At 49.6% G+C, this 19,145-nt stretch overlaps 6 protein-coding genes and 1 non-coding gene across 7 annotated transcripts; 6 read left to right on the plus strand and 1 right to left on the minus strand.

The window, feature by feature from the left end:
- Positions 1-1,522: 1,522 nt before the first annotated feature.
- KY384_004479 (uncharacterized protein) lies at positions 1,523-4,012 on the plus strand (the record flags this gene model as incomplete). Its single annotated transcript, XM_044812985.1, has 3 exons — positions 1,523-1,569; positions 1,649-2,148; positions 2,196-4,012. 3 exons carry the CDS (start codon positions 1,523-1,525, stop codon positions 4,010-4,012), a joined length of 2,364 nt encoding a protein of 787 aa, XP_044670405.1.
- A 2,326-nt stretch (positions 4,013-6,338) lies between these two features.
- KY384_004480 (uncharacterized protein) lies at positions 6,339-9,536 on the plus strand (the record flags this gene model as incomplete). Its single annotated transcript, XM_044812986.1, has 6 exons — positions 6,339-6,359; positions 6,382-6,791; positions 6,898-8,116; positions 8,161-8,505; positions 8,557-9,334; positions 9,391-9,536. The coding sequence occupies 6 exons, from the start codon at positions 6,339-6,341 to the stop codon at positions 9,534-9,536; spliced, it is 2,919 nt and encodes a 972-aa protein (XP_044670406.1).
- Positions 9,537-9,913: 377 nt separating this feature from the next.
- On the minus strand, positions 9,914-10,468 carry KY384_004481 (uncharacterized protein; the record flags this gene model as incomplete). Its single annotated transcript, XM_044812987.1, has 1 exon — positions 9,914-10,468. The coding sequence occupies one exon, from the start codon at positions 10,466-10,468 to the stop codon at positions 9,914-9,916; it is 555 nt and encodes a 184-aa protein (XP_044670407.1).
- An 879-nt stretch (positions 10,469-11,347) lies between these two features.
- KY384_004482 (uncharacterized protein) lies at positions 11,348-12,421 on the plus strand (the record flags this gene model as incomplete). Its single annotated transcript, XM_044812988.1, has 4 exons — positions 11,348-11,904; positions 11,977-12,039; positions 12,108-12,274; positions 12,327-12,421. 4 exons carry the CDS (start codon positions 11,348-11,350, stop codon positions 12,419-12,421), a joined length of 882 nt encoding a protein of 293 aa, XP_044670408.1.
- Positions 12,422-12,727: 306 nt separating this feature from the next.
- On the plus strand, positions 12,728-13,726 carry KY384_004483 (uncharacterized protein; the record flags this gene model as incomplete). Its single annotated transcript, XM_044812989.1, has 1 exon — positions 12,728-13,726. One exon carries the CDS (start codon positions 12,728-12,730, stop codon positions 13,724-13,726), a length of 999 nt encoding a protein of 332 aa, XP_044670409.1.
- Positions 13,727-14,518: 792 nt separating this feature from the next.
- On the plus strand, positions 14,519-17,056 carry KY384_004484 (uncharacterized protein; the record flags this gene model as incomplete). The annotated part of the gene is made up of 1 exon (XM_044812990.1): positions 14,519-17,056. One exon carries the CDS (start codon positions 14,519-14,521, stop codon positions 17,054-17,056), a length of 2,538 nt encoding a protein of 845 aa, XP_044670410.1.
- Positions 17,057-17,237: 181 nt separating this feature from the next.
- On the plus strand, positions 17,238-17,328 carry KY384_004485. Its single transcript has one exon. It is a non-coding gene; the product is annotated as a tRNA-Val (tRNA).
- The last annotated feature ends 1,817 nt before the right edge of the window (positions 17,329-19,145 follow it).

Genomic DNA, 19,145 nt, shown 5'->3' on the forward strand with positions numbered 1-19,145 from the left:
CACAGCTACGTGCAGAGATCGTCAGAGGCTTTCAGGTACTTGGGGCGCCACCCCGAAAAGCCATGCAGCCTGTCGATGGCCAAATTGAGATCCTGGATAGTTCCAAAGTGAATAGGATCCTTTAGCAGGGTTCGCCAAAAGGCTCCTAGGTCGGACCCTTGACAGCTGGACCACTTGGCCTTGAAAGTCTTCCGTGCGACCACTCCCAGCGCCTATGGTTCAACGTCATCGGCCCGCTTATGAAGAGCGAGGGCAGTTTGGTGGCCATTCACCTTCCTATTGCGCGTTAGGATGCCGGCAGCCGAGAGGTTTTGCGGTGAGTGAATCCATCCCAGCAGGCTGAGTAGTGTTTGCGAATAGGTGAAAGGGACTAATGCAGGCCACAGTATTCGCAAACACCGTTCATTGGCACGTGAATTGCACCAGACTCTCAGCGTGGGTAGTGCTTGGTCAGAGCAACCGACGTGCAGAGCGAAGGATGATAGCGTCTAGTTGGCACAATCCTTAGACCAGAAGTTGGGCAGATGCTGCGTCGATAGTCGTTGACGGTGGGGTAAGCGGGGTCATCCTTAGCGCTTACTCACCCTTCCGCTGCATGGCTGGTAACTGCTGCTAACCTCCATTCTCAGCCTTCTCGCTCGTCTGGACCTGCAACTTCACCCATTTCCACCCCGATTTATTGACTTTCACCTCTTCTTTGACTTTTCCATGGTCGGTCATCCAACTCAGGCAGCCCATCCTACACCTCCTTCGGCCTCACTGGTGGAAAGTCAAGAGACCTTTCTTATCTCGGCAGCAGATCTCAAGCCACATGCAAGATAGCTCTCCCTAGCAAGCAACCATGCGACGCAAACCACCCGGCGGACTGGCACACTTGCGAAGATCGCAAGGTCTGGACGACTGCTGGGACAAGTGCGACGAAGACGTATCTGATTTTGATCGGAAATGGAAATGAGAAAATCAAATGGCTCTGCTGCAAACAGCGGAGGTGCTGTGCCAGTCGCAACAGTACATCGGCAGGTATTTATATGCGAGCGACCTGACATGCATCGACGCCATCCGCTTTGTGCTTAGTTGCGGAAACCACCCACGGATTATTGGGCGAGTGTGTCAATGCCGCAGCTCCAGACTGTTCGATTCTTCTACGCCCGCGTGGATGGCCTTCTGAGTCTCATCGGCTTTACCCATCAGAGCACCACATCGAGATGGACGCCTCATCCGCTGACTGCCGTGCCTTCTACTGTCTTGTTTTCCTCATGCTCTCGAGATCTTATTAATATCTAAAACTTAGCGCGGAGACATTATTATGCATGTAAAGGACCATAACCTTTTAATGCTATAGCCCTGCGGGTCCCACGTCTGTGCTTCACCGCTGCTGCCCTACCTCTTGCAGTGGACTCTTCCACTCGGGGTTTCTGCAATTTTCTTTTCTTGCTTGAACAACGTCTCTCCCACGGTCGCAATAGTCACATTATCAACGTGCGGGGACTTTGGATTGTAATCGTCGTTTTGTGGGGTGAAGATGCCTACTGAACCAGCGCCCATCGTGGTGGAACCGAGCGGGCAATTGTAAGCTGAACTCGCTCGTTGAGAACTTGTCAATCTACAGTCACCGGTCGCATCTACTGATTTCGCTGTTGCAATGTAGTCTTGGGAATGATGGTCCATGGGCAGCCTTCGCCGTTGATGTCGGCACGCCACCGCAAACACTCCAATTCGTCCCTTCTACCCAACAGCCCTCGTCGTGGGCAATTTCGACAAACGGCTGCACCGACGATGACGTTGCAAACTGTACTGAGGCGAGAGGAGGTCTTTACGATAGCGAGAAATCATCGAGTTGGTTCAGGAAAGATTTGTACCAGTTGAATGAGGCCGCCAATCTCGGCTACGGTGGGAATGAAAACAATGGCACATATGGTTTTGACACAGTGGTACTCAAGGGAGCAGCAGGTGACAACGTGACAATGGATCATCAAGTCATCGCTGCTACCGGTACTCACGACTTCTACCTCGGAGTCCTCGGACTCAATCCTCAGACCGTCAACTTCACGAACTCAGATGATTCGTCTTCATCACTGCTGAGTTCCTTGAAGGAGAAGGACATGATCCCGAGCCTGTCGTGGGGCTATACTGCCGGTGCACCATACCGTAGGTGTTCCAATTCTCAGGGGTCTAACGTCGCTAATGTGGAGTAGAAAAAGAGGCCGGAAAGGCTAGCTTGACCCTTGGAGGCCATGATACTTCAAGGTACAAACCAAACGATGTGTCATTCACCTTCGCTTCAACGGCTAGCCGTCAGCTAGTTGTTGGCTTGCAAGCAATATCATACTCAGATGGGACAAGCGAAACATCGTTGCTTAAGGAAGGTGTCCTTGCTCTGATAGATTCGACGGTTCCCTATCTCTGGCTACCAAAATCTTCCTGTGACGCTTTTGAGAAAGCTTTTGGCATATCATGGGACCCAATCCGTAACCTTTACTTGGTGAATGACACCCTACATGACAATTTAGTGAAGGCCAACCCATCCGTCACATTCTCTCTGGCGAACTCGGCTACCGGTGGTGGGTCAGCCGCTAATGTGACGCTGCCTTATGCAGCTTTCGACCTGACTGCTCAACCTCCTTTGGTAAAGAATAATTCGCGATATTTTCCATTACAAAGGGCGCCGGACGACAGCTCATTTACCCTTGGCCGTACATTCTTCCAGGAGGCGTATATGGTGACGAATTACGAGCAGTCAACTTTCACCGTCTCGCAAGCGGTATTTGATTCAAATGCTCCGAGTCATATCGTCTCGATCAACGCAAATAATACGGGAGGAAACCCGGCCGCGCCAACGGGAGTTACTAAGACTAAGAGCGGCGGCTCAAATAAGATTGGGACAGGCGCTATTGCAGGTCTCGCCATCGCCATAGCTATTGTCGGTATCATCATAGTTGTAGTAGCCTGGCTCTGCTTGCGCAGACGGAGCCGTCGCAGAAGGGAGGCTGCCCACGAACACGTGGAAGTCCCTCAAGAAGATATCAAAGAGACCTCCGATTCCACGGCACGTACTTCGTATGAGGATAGCCCTGAGCATAAGAAGCCTCCGTACAGCATAGGCGTCAATGAAGGGCCAATGACACCACCCAACAACATGCAAGAGATGGGCGAAGAGGCAGGTCCATCTCGAAGACACGAGCTTCCTGGCCATCCGTTTCCAAGATCAGAGCTATCAACTCCTGAGCCACGGTCAGAGCTGCCATCTCCCGGTCTCTCCAATTTTCGATCAGAGCTATCCTCCCCAGAGCATTTCCACAAGCCAGAGCTTCCAACTCCAGATCCAAGTGCAGAGCTACCTTCTCCAAGTCTTCGTGGTATCGCCAACCCATCACCTGAGCCCGCTAAAGAAAGGCCTCAGTCCTACCGCATGGATTCTTCTGAATCCGAGTCCGGCTTCTCCCGCGATGGATTAGGAATCGGGAACTTTCACAAACGCTACAATTCTGATGACTCACGACCCCAGTCTTATCGCAAAGGAAGTGACGACTCGATTGAAAGTCCCGTCTTACCGCATATGTCTCCGACCGATACGAATATGGCGAGCCCAACTTTTACGGACAGCCCGGTTTCCACGTTGCCTGCACGGAGTTGGTCAGGCGGCAATCGCCCGTTAGTGAAAAGGCAGGATAGTGACACCTGGCAGACGCGATTTCAAGAAGCAACAAGCGACGAGTCAGCGCCTCTCAGTCGTTTTAATACTGTAAGGGAAGCAAAAGATTTCGCACAAGCGGTCCCAATGAGTCTGCCATCAGACAGCCCAAAAGAGGTAGAAAAGGCCTCCGAGACTGGCGAGATTCCAATTGTCACTCAAATTGACCCGGCAAACGACGTTGCAGATGCCGAGAAGGCGTCTGGCATTGAAGCTAAGCCGGATGCTACCGAAGGCCCAGTCCTGAGGAAGCCTGTTCCTATCAAAGCCTCGCCAGATGGCCAGAAGAGACCTGAAGAAGAGGAGAAGAAAATGGAGTGATCTCCAAATCAGAAGAAGTCCTCCGCCTGGAGGCTCTACATACATTCAATTCCTCACTTCTTCAAATTTGCGTACCCAAAGTACCGTGGTATGTGCAAACCAAGTATAAGGAGCTCGAAACAGCACCGTCATTCGCACTTATGCCGTCTCATGTGTCTACTCGAAAAAGCCGACAGACCTAACCTTCGCAGGAGTGAAAACAGTCACCAAATCGGTCTTCCGACGGCTATACTCTCCCTTAGGGACGAACCTGTTGGTGATGCTTGCTAGTGGTTTTTGCGAAACACTGACTTGCGAGAGGAGATGTCACCAATTACCATGTACGAGAACGAAAAGCATCAGCGAATCACCGTTGATCTGCGCATTCTTCAGAATGTTCGCTTCCTCCTGAGTTATTAACAGGATTTCGAAACCTAACACTCACGTCACCTTCTTTTGCGACATTGTCACCTCACCTCACAAATTTTCCGTCCTAGCAACGTTTATATTCACTCTTCGGATTCAGCATTCTCTATTACGGTCCGGAGTAAACGCTGAAGATTCTGTTATGCATGGCACGTTGCGAAAAAGCCCAGGAAAGGCAGCATTTGTATATACGAATTACTGGATACGGGTTATGCATTATGGGCTTCACATAATTTATTTTTGGACATATGTAAAATGCTTATGGTAAATCTAATCGATCAATCGATCAATTGTTCAAGGTCTAGTGCAATTGTCAATCCACACTCTTATGCTGTTGATTCCATTCACCTTAGATACGGCAGTCAACCAGCCTCCTCTGCCTTGACTACATCGGTGCGGCTGTATCATGTATGCACGCGCGTTCTCGCAACCTGCCTGCATAATGCACCCTGCATGCCTCCTCCACTTGTCTCCGCAAACGTCTCCGGCCCGTTTAGGTTGACGAATATGCACAGGCTGCAGAATGTGGAGCCCGAACGGGCTTGCATGCGTGAGCCTTTTTCTGTTTTCGTGCTATATGGACCCTGGAATCCAACCCCCACCCCCCCCAGCAGAAGTACTAAGACTTGATAATTTGTCCCTAGATGGTATCATTGTGCGACAAGAAAGTGGCGTGATGAGTCCCGGCGCAATGACGATGTTTGGTATTGATTTTGCTCTTGTTTGAAGAGTTCGATCAGGTGGGAAAACTATTGAGAATGAAGAACGAACTTGCTGGCATAGATGAGGGTTGAATAGATATCTTAGTTCACTGAGGTAAAATAGCAGAAGAACTTCTCCAAAGATCAGAGCCGTAACTCGACGATCCATTCATTGCACACATGTGTAATGAGAGGATCGTATAATAAGTGCAATGATCAAACAAGAGTGTAATCAGGATCCTCAGGTAAGCAAGGCTTGCAAATCATTTCTCCACGCCAGGTGCCAAACTTTCGGACCAAGCTTTCAAAATACATCCCGATGCTTGGACATATTGCTAGTGAGCATCATCGAACAATCTGAACTGATGAAGTTGCGAAGAGATCATATCCCTTCATGGATATTCGTTTCATCAAACATTAACATTCACTTTCCTGAACACCTGCCTCTACCTCCACCTCGAGATTCCCCCTAACCCTCCCCCAAGCCCAGCCCCAACCACATCAGCAAAACTGGTCCCTGTCCCCACTCCCCCAACATCCCGTCTCTTCGCCACCTTTCCCTGCTCCCTCACCCCTCTGACCACCTTATCCAGATTCGTCTCCACCACAATTCCGCCCACTATCATTTCCCCCAGTGCTGCATGCAGCGTCTCGAAATTGAAGATCAGATCCAACTCGCACACGTTCTCGAAGAGGCGGTCGAGCGACTCGACGAAGACTTGGATGAGGTCGAGAAGCGCAAGGGGAGATTCGGTGGAGGTGCTGATCATGATGAAGTAGAGGGTCGCATAGTGTCGGTATGTGACGAGGGAGGGGGTGTCATTGTGGGGTTCCGAGGGAGACTGGGCCGCTGAGGGAGGTGGTTGGAGGAGTGGGGGAAGACTGGATGTTTATTTAGCTAAGAGGGACAATGAGCGGTTGAGTAGGAAAATGTTGTCCACGAACGGGAGAAAATTGCAGGCGGAGACTGGACGATTGGCGACGAGGGCGAAGATCTCGGAGATGAGGCGTTGCTGGACGCTGGTATCCTATGAGTACTCATAAGATTGGGCTTCGGCCGGCAAGAAGTAATGATCGAAAATACCAGCTGGGTGTAGAATTTTGTTAGGCGTGGCTGCCCAGAGTTGTTGAAGACAAGGACGGCGTTGATCATGATGGTGAGAAGGTCAGGTCTGGTCTATCAAACATGGTTCATCCAGATATTATGGTCCCTCCGTATTATGGATCCTTTAGGTCAGATAGTGAGGACATTATTTGCATGAGGATGTTGAGGATTACTCTAAGTCGACTCGAGACCTTGAGCGTCTTATCGATAGGGCTAGGGCTGTGGCTGTGGTGGCTGAAGCCCGACCAATCAAATTTAGCTTTGGTGCATGTGGCAGACGGACTCAGAACTATCGGACGCACGTAACTCGGATCCTTTACGGTTGCTGCCGATTCTCACATGATGATAATGAGACACTCAAGACGGCCTCCGTAGAGCTTGTGCCGCTCCGTGGCCATAAGCTACACCCTCACAATGGAACTCGGAGCATAAGGCACAGCCAGAGAGCTGAGCGTGTGCTCCTCAGTCTTGAACGCGGTGAAAACATGAAGTTCTCTCACAGTATTCAATTCAATGCTGTCCCTGATTGGAGTGGTAATTACATCAACTATAGCAATCTTAAGAAATTGTAAGAAACTTCACAATACTAGGCTCGGGTTGACTCTTCCCTGGGATTATGCGGCTCCTGTTACGAACCAAAGAAAAGCAGGAGGGCTTGGCTTACACTTGCGTAGAATATACCAGCTTGAAAAGTCAATCAATCAATCTTCCACCCAAGCCCCCGATGCCGAGATCTCGCCTCTGCTTGATCAGGATGATCCTGATACGGTCTTCAGACGCTCCCTCGATCAAGACTTGGAAAAGATCTGTTCGTTCTATCAGTTGAAAGAGTTGGAGATTTATGGCGAAGTTGGCGGGCTGGTCAAAGATGGGGAAACGTTCGAAGCGGAATCAGATGGTATTGACGTTAATCAGTATGATGGACAAGCAGAATCAATTGGTAGGCCTCGTCGTGGAAGTATCTTTGGAAGATTTAGCATGAGTGGCAGAAAAAGGCGGACCAGCACCATGAGCGCATCGACTATAGAAGAGCGAGAGGAAGATAGTGATGAGGACCCAAATGAAAGGACGGCAATGAACGATAGTGCACTTTTCAAAGACCGCCGAAAAACATACGATGTGAACATGGGACAGAGCGTGGACGACTTGAGATCTTCAAGAGAGCTGCCACTTACGAGAAGGAAAACTGTGCAGGCTGCCGACGACATCGAATACCATGATCAGCCATACAGTGGCATTGTTGCTTCTGGGGTCACCTTGAAAAAGCGCACCATCAATCTGTATGTGTCTTTGTGCGAGTTGAAATCATTCATACAATTGAATAAGACCGGCTTTACTAAAGTGCTGAAAAAATACGACAAGATACTCGACCGAAGTCTTAAGCAGCAATACTTGAAAGATAGCGTGTCACCGGCCTATCCTTTTCGCATGAAGACCATGGAGCACGTCGACGAAAATATTCAGCGAGTGGAACAAATCTACGCAGACATAGCTGCTAATGGCGACGTGTCCAAGGCAAGGCGAGAATTACGATTGAATCTACGAGAGCATGTCGTTTATGAACGCAACACTGTGTGGCGAGAGATGATCGGTATAGAAAGGAAAGCGCAAGCTGCCAACTTTGGCGTGCGCAGAACCTTACTCGGTGGTGATCAAGATCCAGCAAAAGTCAGGCTGCAGGGTGACGAGCATGACGAGCTGAGCACCAAGGAATTTGTCACGCCAATTGGGAAATATAGATGCCCGACATGGCTCTTCAATCCGACGTTCTTCTATCTGGTCGTCATCCTCGCAGTCTTTGTAGTCCTCTTGATCGTGCCAATCATGAAGAAGCCAGAGCAGCAGAATTGCCTTGCAATGTTGATATTTGTCAGTTTGATGTGGGCGACAGAGGTAATTCAGTCCTTCGGATTCTCATTCTTTCTGACAAGGGCTAGGTCATCCCTCTTTTCGTCACGTCAATGCTCGTTCCTTTCCTTTGCGTCGTCCTCCAAGTTGTCCGAGAAGATCGAAAGCCTCACGCTAGACTGGACCCTCCGGCCGCCGCCAAATATGTATTTGCTTCGATGTGGACGCCAGTCATCATGCTCCTTCTTGGAGGCTTTACTATTGCAGCTGCTCTCTCGAAATTTCATATAGCTAAATTCCTAGCCACGTTTGTTCTTAGCAAAGCAGGCACTCGACCCCGGACTGTTCTGCTCACAAACATGTTTGTTGCTCTGATCCTCAGTATGTGGATCAGCAATGTAGCATCACCTGTTCTATGCTTCTCGATCATACAGGTAAGACGTTGAACCCTCTCTGGTTTCTCACATGCTTACAATCAATTGAAGCCACTTCTTCGAAATCTCCCTACGGACTCTAATTTCAGCAAAGCACTCATCCTAGGCATTGCTCTTGCCTGCAATCTTGGAGGTGCAGCATCTCCTATTGCAAGCCCACAGAACATCATTGCCTTGCAAAATATGCGTCCTCAACCCTCCTGGGGAATCTGGTTCTTCATCGCCCTGCCTGTCTGCATTGTCTCCCTCATCATGATCTGGATTCTCCTCTTGATCACATTTCAGCCCGGAAAAGGAACTAATATTGTGCCAATTCGACCAATGAAAGACAAATTCAGCGGCGTGCAATGGTTCATCTCGGGCGTCACCATCCTGACGATTATATTATGGTGCGTGACGCATCAACTAGAAGGTGTATTCGGAGATATGGGAATCGTTGCCATCATTCCCATCGTCCTCTTTTTCGGCACTGGAATCTTGACAAAAGAAGACTTCAACAACTTCCTCTGGACCATCATAATCCTGGCAGCTGGTGGTCTATCTCTTGGTAAAGCCGTGTCTTCTTCTGGTTTGTTGCATACCATTGCCGGCGGCATAACAGAGAAAGTGGCGGATATGAGTCTTTATGGTGTTCTAGTCGTGTTTGCGGCTCTAATTATGGTTGTTGCAACATTCATATCCCACACGGTTGCTGCTCTCATCATCCTGCCATTGGTGCACCAAGTTGGAGCTGGGATGGCGGAACCGCATCCGAATTTGCTTGTGATGGGGAGCGCCCTAATGTGCTCATTTGCTATGGCCTTGCCTACGAGTGGGTTTCCTAACATGAGTAAGTCTCCTCTCTTCCACGATTCTGGACCATGTTGGTTGACGAAAACTTCACAGCTGCTATCATGATGGAAGACTCGCAAACAGGACAACGCTATCTAATGGTCAAACATTTCATCTCAAGAGGTGTACCGGGTAGTCTGATCTGCTTCGCTGTTGTGATTAGTCTTGGATATGGGCTATTACTTGTAGCAGGATTGTAATAGAAACGCTTCAACAAGGTAGCTTAGGACACCATGTGATAATTTAGGAAATTGACACCGCTATGCATAATATAGGCATGAAATATTAAGTACAAGCTGACCACAGATCGCATGATTGATATCGAATTATCTTTTGGCTGCGCTTCATATATCTGCTGTCAAAAGGAAATGTTTCCATTGCTGAACACTAATGTCCAAAAACACCCTTCAGTATTCGGCTAGCCAGCGAAGGGTATCAACTTCAGACTCGCCAAAATCCACATACTGGGACGAAAATCCATACCATGATCAGGCCCTAGGATCTTATCAGCACCTATTAGAATAAGCCCTGAAGCCCCAAAACGCCAACTCCACGGGGGAAAAAGAAGGACATGTACTCACAAAAGCGCCAGAGTCAAATCTCCATAAATCTTCGCCTTCAATTCCAGCTCGATATCCAAATTCAGCTCCAGCCTCAACTTCAAGCCTTCCTGCTTCATCAAGTCGCTCTCCCCCGCGTTCCCCTGCTGCGCCATCTGCCCCACCTGACTCGCGGGCTGCATATCCCCCGCGCCCGCGCCCGCTGGATTCCCCGTCTTCAGCGCCGTGTTCGGATTGCCTTCCCTCATGGGGATCTCGCCCCTCTGCGCCCGCGAGTACGTGACTGGTCCGTCCATGGATGTGCTGTCGGGCCCGATGTGCTCGAAGGGCTGCATTGCGCCCGCTGTTGCTTCTGCTTCTTCCGCCTCCGGGTCCTCTTCTGGGGGTGGCATCTCCGCTTGCTTTTCTTTCTGCGAGGCTTTGGCAGACTTTTGGGCCTTTTGCCGGCGTTGGCGGCGCGCGGCGGAGCGAGAGCGGGAGCGGGGTTTTGCGTCTGAGTCTGGGGCGTCTGTGTCGGTGGATTCGGGCGGGGGTGGGCCTTTCTTTGGGGTAGTAGGTTCGCTGTCAGACATGTTGGGTGAAGGTTCTGGGGGGTAAGGTGAGGGACAATTTGGGTGATGATTCAGGGGTTTGTGCGGTGAGTGTGGAAGGATGAGTTCACGAAGTGGTAAGACAGCCGTCAGATGAGTTGACGATAAAGTGGCTGTTAAGGGGAGTGTCGAACTTGCTATGGTACGATTGTCAGTTCCATCACCAAAGGCGCTCACTGCGTCATTGCGCAGCGAAACTGTCCAGGGCCTGCCCGGTTCGGGTCAAACTGCCAAAGTCCCAGCGCTGTGGAGACTTCCGCCACACCCTGTCTGTCCCCAGATTCTGGCCCTGTGGCGACTGTCATGCCCAGAAAATCCACATGGGTACCACGGTGCTGGTAAAGTCCATGGTCTCCTCCTTTGAAGACTCATGGATACTCTGGAAGCCCATCAACACCCTAAATTGAATGCTATCAAATGTATGTGAGATCGAATGTGTCTAAGATGATCTACGATAGTGCGAAGCTTGCAGCATCCTTGCGCCCGGCATCCAATCCCGACGCCCCCATGACATGCCCCTAAACTGCTTCCAATTACCGCTATGCCGCCCCTGTTCAGGTCAGACCCTCCGCGGCCCAAATGGAGGGGCCTGCAGCAAGACGACCCGAACCAGGCAATCTGGAAATTCGTGGGCAGGAAACATGACGCAGTCGTACCATTTCCTTCCTTGCTGAGGTGCAACACAAAAACCCCAAGCAAACACACGCCCCTTGATCATCACCGTGTTATAGCCCAGTCAATACCCCAACAACGTTCGTGCCTTCAACAACACTCTTATCTTTGCAAAATCCTTAGTGAAAGTGAATGCAACAACCCACCCCACCATCCACGCCCCAAAAGAAACCCTCCAAAGACGCAAATATGGCAGAAGAACAGACTGCAACGTCCGAATCCCAAATGCAAGCCGGCGCCTCCGGCTCCGGCTCAGCAGCAGCATCCGGTGGCATCGGTGGCAGCGCCTCCTCAAAACAAACGCAGCAACAAAAACGCACGCCGCAGAAACTCGGTCCGCGCAAAGGCGGCTCGAACGCGCAGAAAGTGTCACAGAACGCAGAGGACAGTAAATCTGCCGAGGACGAGCCGCCCGCCGAGAAGCCCAAGGAAATTGAAGGTGGGGAAGGGGGAGGGGAGGGGGAGGGGGAAGGGGGCGAGGAAGTGCAAGCCACCGCCGGTGCTCAGCAGCGCTCTCAGAGTAAGAGTAAGCGACGGCAGAGCAGGGGACGGGGTAGGAGTCAGAATCCCGCGAGTGATACCGAGCAGAGTGAGTTGAGTCAGCCGCCTCCTCAGGGTGGGAGGCGGAATAGGAATAGGAAGCGGGGGAGCAAGCCGCCGCAGACGATGGAGAAGGAGGAGGGTGGGGAGCAAGGAGGTGGTGGGCCGTTAGATGCTGTTGATGAGGTTGGAGAGACTGCTGGGGGGTGAGTTTGCGTTTTCTTCTCTTTTTTGCGAGAGGAAACTGCGCGGGCACCATGCTGACGACTGCTGTTTAGGGCTGTCGATAAAGTGCAGGATACGGTTGGTGGAGTGACCGATACTGCTGGTGATGCTGTTGGGTAAGCTTTACCGACCCTTCTGAAAAACGACGTTTAGATGACGAGTGCTAATGGGTGGCCATGTGCAGTGGCGCGACAGATAAAGTCGGCAAGACCCTCGGTGGACTCACTGGCGGTGGGAAGAAAGGCGAAGGTGAGGGTGAAGAAGGAGATGATGGGGGCAGTGACGAGCAATTAAGACTCAGGCTGGAACTGAATCTCGATGTCGAGATTCAGCTAAAGGCGAAGATCCATGGTGACTTGACCATAGGTTTATTAAACTAGAAACCTCTGCTTGGTGCAGGTAGCTGGGGCCGGGCCTCCCTTTTGGGGAGAGGCCATTAACCATCTGATTGTTGCGAGAAAGGCATTCCCACTTGAAGAGATCTCGAAGATGGCGTAGGATATGGTGAACTAAGTCCTCTGAATGTTGATATTGGCAGTCATAGCGGATAGCATAATAAATATGGTTTAAAGGATTGAAAGCATTGACTAGCTAATGTGTCTTTTTATACAAGGAACGTCAACGGCTAAGACACAGATGCACGCTCTGACTGACGAGCACAATTCTTTTCCAACAGAAAATTTGTTCTAGGCCGAAGAGGAAAGCCGATGCAAACCGCTATGCAGAATATATTTCTAGTTTAAAAACCCGTTCAGTAACGACGCAGAACATCATTGTCAAATCAAACAACATCAATGTTTTAAAATGGCGTCCCTAGTCACTCAGCTTCACCCTCAATCCAGTAAGATTCCTCATTATACGACGACATATCCATTTATCGCACCTTCTAAATTCCATGACTCGCTGGAAGGCAAGGTTGTCTTGATCACAGGCGCAGGTAAAGGTATCGGAAGGGCATCCGCTCTAGCTTTCGCAGCAGCTGGAGCGCGTGTTGCTTGCGTTGCTCGCACAAAGTCAGACCTTGATAGTCTAGTGGCGCAAATCGAAAAGCAATCCTCTCATGATGCTGCAGCTAGCGGTGCCCAAGAGAACGAAACCTTCAAACTTGCTCCCAGGGCTATTGCAATCCCAGGAGACGTGACAGATCCATGGGTTGCTCCTTTTGCAGTCAATAAAACAAGGGAGCAACTAGGGCCGGTGGATATCTTGATCAATAGTGCAGGGATATCGCATATCTCCGATCTTGAACATGAAGTTGATATCGAGGAGCATTGGAAAGTGATGGAGACGACTATGCTCGGTACAATGGCTTTTACCCAGGCTGTACTCAAGGACGGTAGCTCTACCAAAGGCATGCTGACTCGCCTTTCCGGCACCATCATCAACGTCGTCTCGGCGATTGGAGGCACCTTGACGCTGCCATATTTCTCAGCTTATAGCGCCGCAAAAGCGGCGCAGTCGCAATATTCCAAGTGTATTCACCTTGAATTGAAGGACAAGGACATTAAAGTGTTTGCGGTCCATCCCTGCATGAGTCATGAGACTAGTATCGGGGTCGGTGCGGTGAACGAGAAGGCAGTGAAAAAGAATCCCGAGCTGCAAAAATGGCTACAGGAAGATTTTCTGCCCGTCAATTCTGATAGAGCGGTGTTGCCCGCAGACACATTTGTTGCACTCGCGAGCCTGTCAGAGGCGAAAATTCTGTGCGGAAGGTTTTTGGATGCAACTTATGATTTGGAGAAGCAAATCAGTCTTGCCAGTGCAGAATCAGAGACCGTTGGTGCTGCAGAGTATGAGGAGTAGAAGATAGTCATCAAAGGGTTGGCCCTGGAGGACTTCGTGCTCTGCATCCCATCGCTGTAGGACGTCGAATGGTGATATGATGTAAGCGGTGGTCTGTTCTCCATGCATGTTATCGTCTTTCGTTAATCTCGGTTGTAATATGACTTCCATAATCAATTTTGAATGTCCCACACGTTGCCGTTCCCCTAAAAGCTTTTCTTTCAGGGTTTCCATATGCTCCACCTACAGCCCTGTCGTTTCCTCGAGCCGAGAACGCTCATTTTTTTTTTGAAAACGGAGGCCGCATAAATTGGTTAAGCTTGCCTTACTCAAATGGCTACAACAACCGGCGCTGACTGGGCTTGTCCATCTCCTTCCTTGGGTAGATCATCCTAACATATTTTTAGCCACGTCTAGAAGGAAATCTCTTAGCCTTCTATCATACCAAATCGTATATAACCTTGATCTGTAGACTGCAGCTAGGACACACAGCAACCTCTTCCCCGTCCCTTAGATCATCAAGGGAGATCTCGAACTGATCACCGCATGGACATGGATAGGTATACAGTGTAGTTGCCTCATCATAAGTCATATCTTCGATCTCGATTTCATCGTAGAAAGACATTTTAATCAATATATTGGAAAGTCATCAGTCGTAGAGACAAGATGAGGAGGTAAGATGAGTTTCTCCACCGAGGACCATATTTGCGGAGAAATTGCGGAAGCGGTGCCGCACTCGCTACAAATTCCAGTCCACAATTCAGGATACTGCAGAACGGGCATTTTACTATCTCACGTCCTCATAATATCGACATGACGGTCTCATCTTCATCCCTCGCGTACCGCTTCAAAGCCGGCTCGTCAAGTATGGCCTCTGAGCCATTTCACCACAGACGCTCTTCTCAAAATACCCACAAACCATTCAAGTCCCGCTATGCAACGAAATCTTTGATCAAAGAAATTGCCAAAGGGAAGATAGACGGAACGAAGGTAAAGGGAGCGCGGAAGACGCCACATCAACAGGCCATGTCCAAATTAGACCGAAGAAACCATGCGAAACAAATCCGTCATGTTAAGCAGCAGCAGAAGGATAAATCTATTTCTGTTTTTGCTGGACCTCACTTCGCACCGCGGATCGTGGCAGTGGTACCACTTGACTCCCAGGTGGACACGACGGAAGCAATTGCGCGATTGAGTGAAAGCGCAGATGCAACGGCGCAGTGGCCTATCAGTGAAGGACAGATTCGAGTCAGGGTGGAAAGATTTAAGCAGAACCTGTTGTTTATACCTGTGAAGAAGCATTTGCTGGAATCAATGGATGTGTGCAGAGCGGCTGACTTTGTAGTCTTGCTCTTGTCAGCAGAACAAGAGCCCAATGAGGAGTCCGAGATGATTCTAAAGGTAATTGAGGGACAGGGCATAAGTAACTCAATGAGCATGATCCAAGGCCTTGAACATATCGAACAACCAAAGAGAAAAGCGCAAATACAAAAAGGCGTGACGAGCTGGATCTCGATGTATTTCCCGGAGCAGGAAAAGGTACTCAGTTTAGATTCTGATAGCGAGTGTTCGAACGCAATCAGATCTTTATGCACGACTACGCCAAAGGGTATTAGGTGGAGGGAGGATAGGAGTTGGATGCTCGCCGAGAGTGTGCGATGGTTGGATGCCCAAGCCAATCAATCGCCAGATTTTGCTGAATTGGTGGTGACCGGTGTGGTAAGAGGGAAAGGCCTGAAAGCGGACAGACTGGTCCAGGTGGGCGATCTTGGTCATTTTCAGATAGAAAAGATCGTGGATGCGACTTTGCCTGTTGCGAAGAAGCGGAAAGCTGAGCAGATGGCTGTGGACGAAACCCAAAGCCCTCAAGAGATTTTGCAAGTACCGGGGCCTGAGCAAGATGATACCAACGAGCTTGCGCCTTATGAAGCGCCAATGGACGATGCTGATGCTCTCTCTGTGTCTGAAGTGACCTCCACAAGAAGAGGTGTGCTACTCGATGATCACCACTACTTCTCAGAAGACGAGGATCAACATACTGCGCCGCCTAAGAGATTACCCAAAGGAACGTCCAACTATCAGTCTGCATGGTTTCTAGGCGATATATCAGACTCTGGCTCCGATTTTGAGTCCGTGGACGGGGGAAGTGAAATAGACATTGCTTCGTCGGGTCAAGCACTACCAGAAGACGGCACCGAAGGTCTCGATCAAGCTCCCCAGCTTGAGCATACGGAGATCACATCCGAGTATCCACAATCAGAGATGTTTATCGATCCTTCTCCTGAGCAAGAAGCCACACAAATTGAGGAGTATCGACGGTCGCGTAAAGACGAGGCAGAGGAGGATCGGGAATTTCCTGACGAGATCGAACTTCATCCAAACGTTGCTGCTCGTGAACGATTGTCCAAATATCGGGGCCTAAAATCTTTGAAGACGAGTCCTTGGGACAACAGTGAAGACAGAGCTTACGAGCCGAATGATTGGAATCGTCTCCTGCCTGTCTCAGACTTCAAGCGAGCAAGAAAGCAAGCAGTCAATGACGCTTTGATTGGTGGTGTTCAACCAGGCAAAAGAGTCCACGTTCATCTATCCTCTATACCTCTGTCTCTTCGTGGGTCACTCGATCCTTCAAAACCCCTCTCTCTCTACTCATTCCTTCGCCATGAACACAAACGTAGCGTTGTGAACGTCAGCATCTCTCTCCCATCAACCCATCCGGCTCCTCTGAAATCCAAAGACGAGCTAGTCGTTCAAATTGGTCCTCGTCGCTTCATCATCAACCCTCTCTTCTCGCAACTCGGCAACACCCCCAATGACGTACATAAATTCATCCGCTACCATCATCCAGGCCAGACCGCCGTGGCTACATTTTTGGCACCTGTAAGCTGGGGTGCCGTTCCTGCTCTCTTCTTCCAAACTACCAATTCCGCCGCTTCTTCCACCCCTGACACAAGTAATGGACTCACCCTCATCGCCAAAGGCACAGTCCTCCCACCATCCACAACACGTGTCATAGCCAAACGCGTCATCCTAACCGGTCACCCCTATAAAATTCACAAGAAGCTCGTCACGATCCGATACATGTTCTTTAACAAAGAAGACGTGAGCTGGTTTAAGGCGTTGCAATTGTGGACGAAACGAGGGAGGAGCGGGTTCATCAAGGAGAGTCTGGGCACACATGGATATTTCAAGGCGACGTTTGATGGGAAAATCAATCCGATGGATGCGGTGGGGGTGAGTCTTTATAAAAGGGTTTGGCCGAGGTTGGCGAGGCCATGGAGGGAAGAGAGCTCAGACAATGGAGAGGGCAAGGTTGGAGAGGAGCGGGAGGAGAAGATGATAGAGGGCTAAATTCCAACTGACGAAAGAATTTGACTTGAGGATGGAGAAAGATTTTCTTGATCTGGTTTTTCCTCCCTTCGAGGCTTTTGCGACGATGCACACTCTAATTGCTTGTTTCTTGCGGTCCTGATCTTCAATGTCTAGCCTTGAAAACAATTATATATCGTTGCATCAGCGCCCATCATATGAGGTTCAGATGGTGCAGATGGATAGCATATCGGACTAACAGAATCGGTTCCCGGGTTTTTCTGAAGACGGTCGTTCGACTCGACCTCTGGACGGCAGGCTTATTTTTGTTGAATCATTGAACCAACCTCCCATGACTTGGATCGTGTCTCTAAAGGTGCTTTTCGGAGATGATTGGAATATTATCTTGCTGGATTTTGGATCTGACAACCCACAGCTGAAATGAGACAGTCCAATGAAAGTCTTCGTGAAGACTGATTGCTCGTTGGCTCCAGCAAAGCATTCACTCTCTGGCGGCAAACCAATCAAGTGACCCTCCATTCCTGATTGGCATTTAGCTGACCTCCCATGTTTACGTTGGACCAACGCAAGCAGGAGATGTTACCAAGACTTTGACAAAGGATCTTGCCTGAAAATGCTGCGATAAGGTAAATCGCAAGAAGGAGGGAGGGGAGAGCAGAATGCAATGTCAGACTCAGATCTCGAGAGGTTGGTTGATATATTAAGCCATTGGTTGAATCATGCTGCGTCTGCATCCATGACGATCAAAGGGGCCACCACCAATAGACGGCTTCCAGCGAAGACCCGCTTTCTTGCTACGAGAAAAAGCATTCGCATATGTATGGGCATCGTATTATTAGTTTGGGCATTGAGAACGATATCCTGCACCTGATGAGCACGTGGTCATAAGGATGAGAATGCGCGGAAAGTAATGTCTGGTACAAGAGATCCAAATGGACAGCCTCTTCGAATATCAGTTTCCATGGAGTCTCGCGAATGTAAAGGGCGCACTAGGGCGTGTCGAAGACGGTGCATATCCGGGAGCTGATGCAGGTTTAATCTATCAAGGGTGAAACTTTGCACATGCCCTCGTGCTTAGACTTGAGCATGAACAGACGGTCAAGGTCAAAGTGGGTGAGTATGAAAGCATGGGCTGGAAAATCTTAATCAATTAGAGCAATTGGCCGGCTGTTAATTCTAATGGATGGGTCCTGTCGTTAAAGCTTCGTCCTGTATACAAGATTTGTCTCTACGGTTAAGGTTGCCAAGCCTTCAGATGAGCCAATTAAGATGCTGTGCGATAAGTCAATCTGACTTCTCATCTCACTTGCCACCTCCTTTCAATGGCCCGAGAAGCCGCTTGCAGCTCAGCTGAAAGTGACAATATGGCAATCGCAATGCAGTAGTCACATTTGTAGGGGCGATCATTGCCTGGACAACCGGAAATGCATCACAACTTACATTTCGAACTCCAGCTCTTCACTCTCATAGATTGCAATGAAATCACTAGTAGGAGAACGTGGATCTTGCTGAGACAAACATGGGCCAGCAAATGATGTTGAAGGACAACGAACGGACTGATTGCGTGCAAAACAAGAACAAAGGACTCCGGACAGCTCGGAATAATACCCTTCGATTTCCTATGTGAAAATACTGCAATGTCATCAGTCCATTACCAATCCTCCTCCAATTGTCCTCCTGAAAATGCGGTACAAGGCTCTTCACTTCTTACGCTCTTGCTACTTACGATAAGCTGTTGCTTCTTATGTGCAATATCATTTGCTCAGCGTAAGTCTCACTCAGCTCAATTCTCTCCCCCACATTTCCACTTTCCCTTCTTCTGCTGACATTCTCAACAAGCTCAGAGGTCGCAAGTAGTGAGACGAATGAAACGATGTTTAGTGAAATGTTAGAACGAAATATTGCTGTGCTGCTCCGCGGTCCCTCACTCGAATGCAGGACCGATCGAGACGTGCCTAATCTCTGGCAAAGAAGCAGCATGTCGATAAAAGTAATGCTATCTCCGACAGCACCATTCGGAGAGTGTGGGCTCCTTGTTGTGTCGAAAATTGCAGATCCAGCAAAATCCCGAGAATTGAAAACGAGCAGTCCCCAGTGCTGATTGAATTCG

This window comes from Bacidia gigantensis (assembly GCF_019456465.1).
Source record: "Bacidia gigantensis strain McMullin 20006 chromosome Unknown contig_231, whole genome shotgun sequence".
In the NCBI taxonomy this organism is placed as follows: Eukaryota; Fungi; Ascomycota; class Lecanoromycetes; order Lecanorales; family Ramalinaceae; genus Bacidia; species Bacidia gigantensis.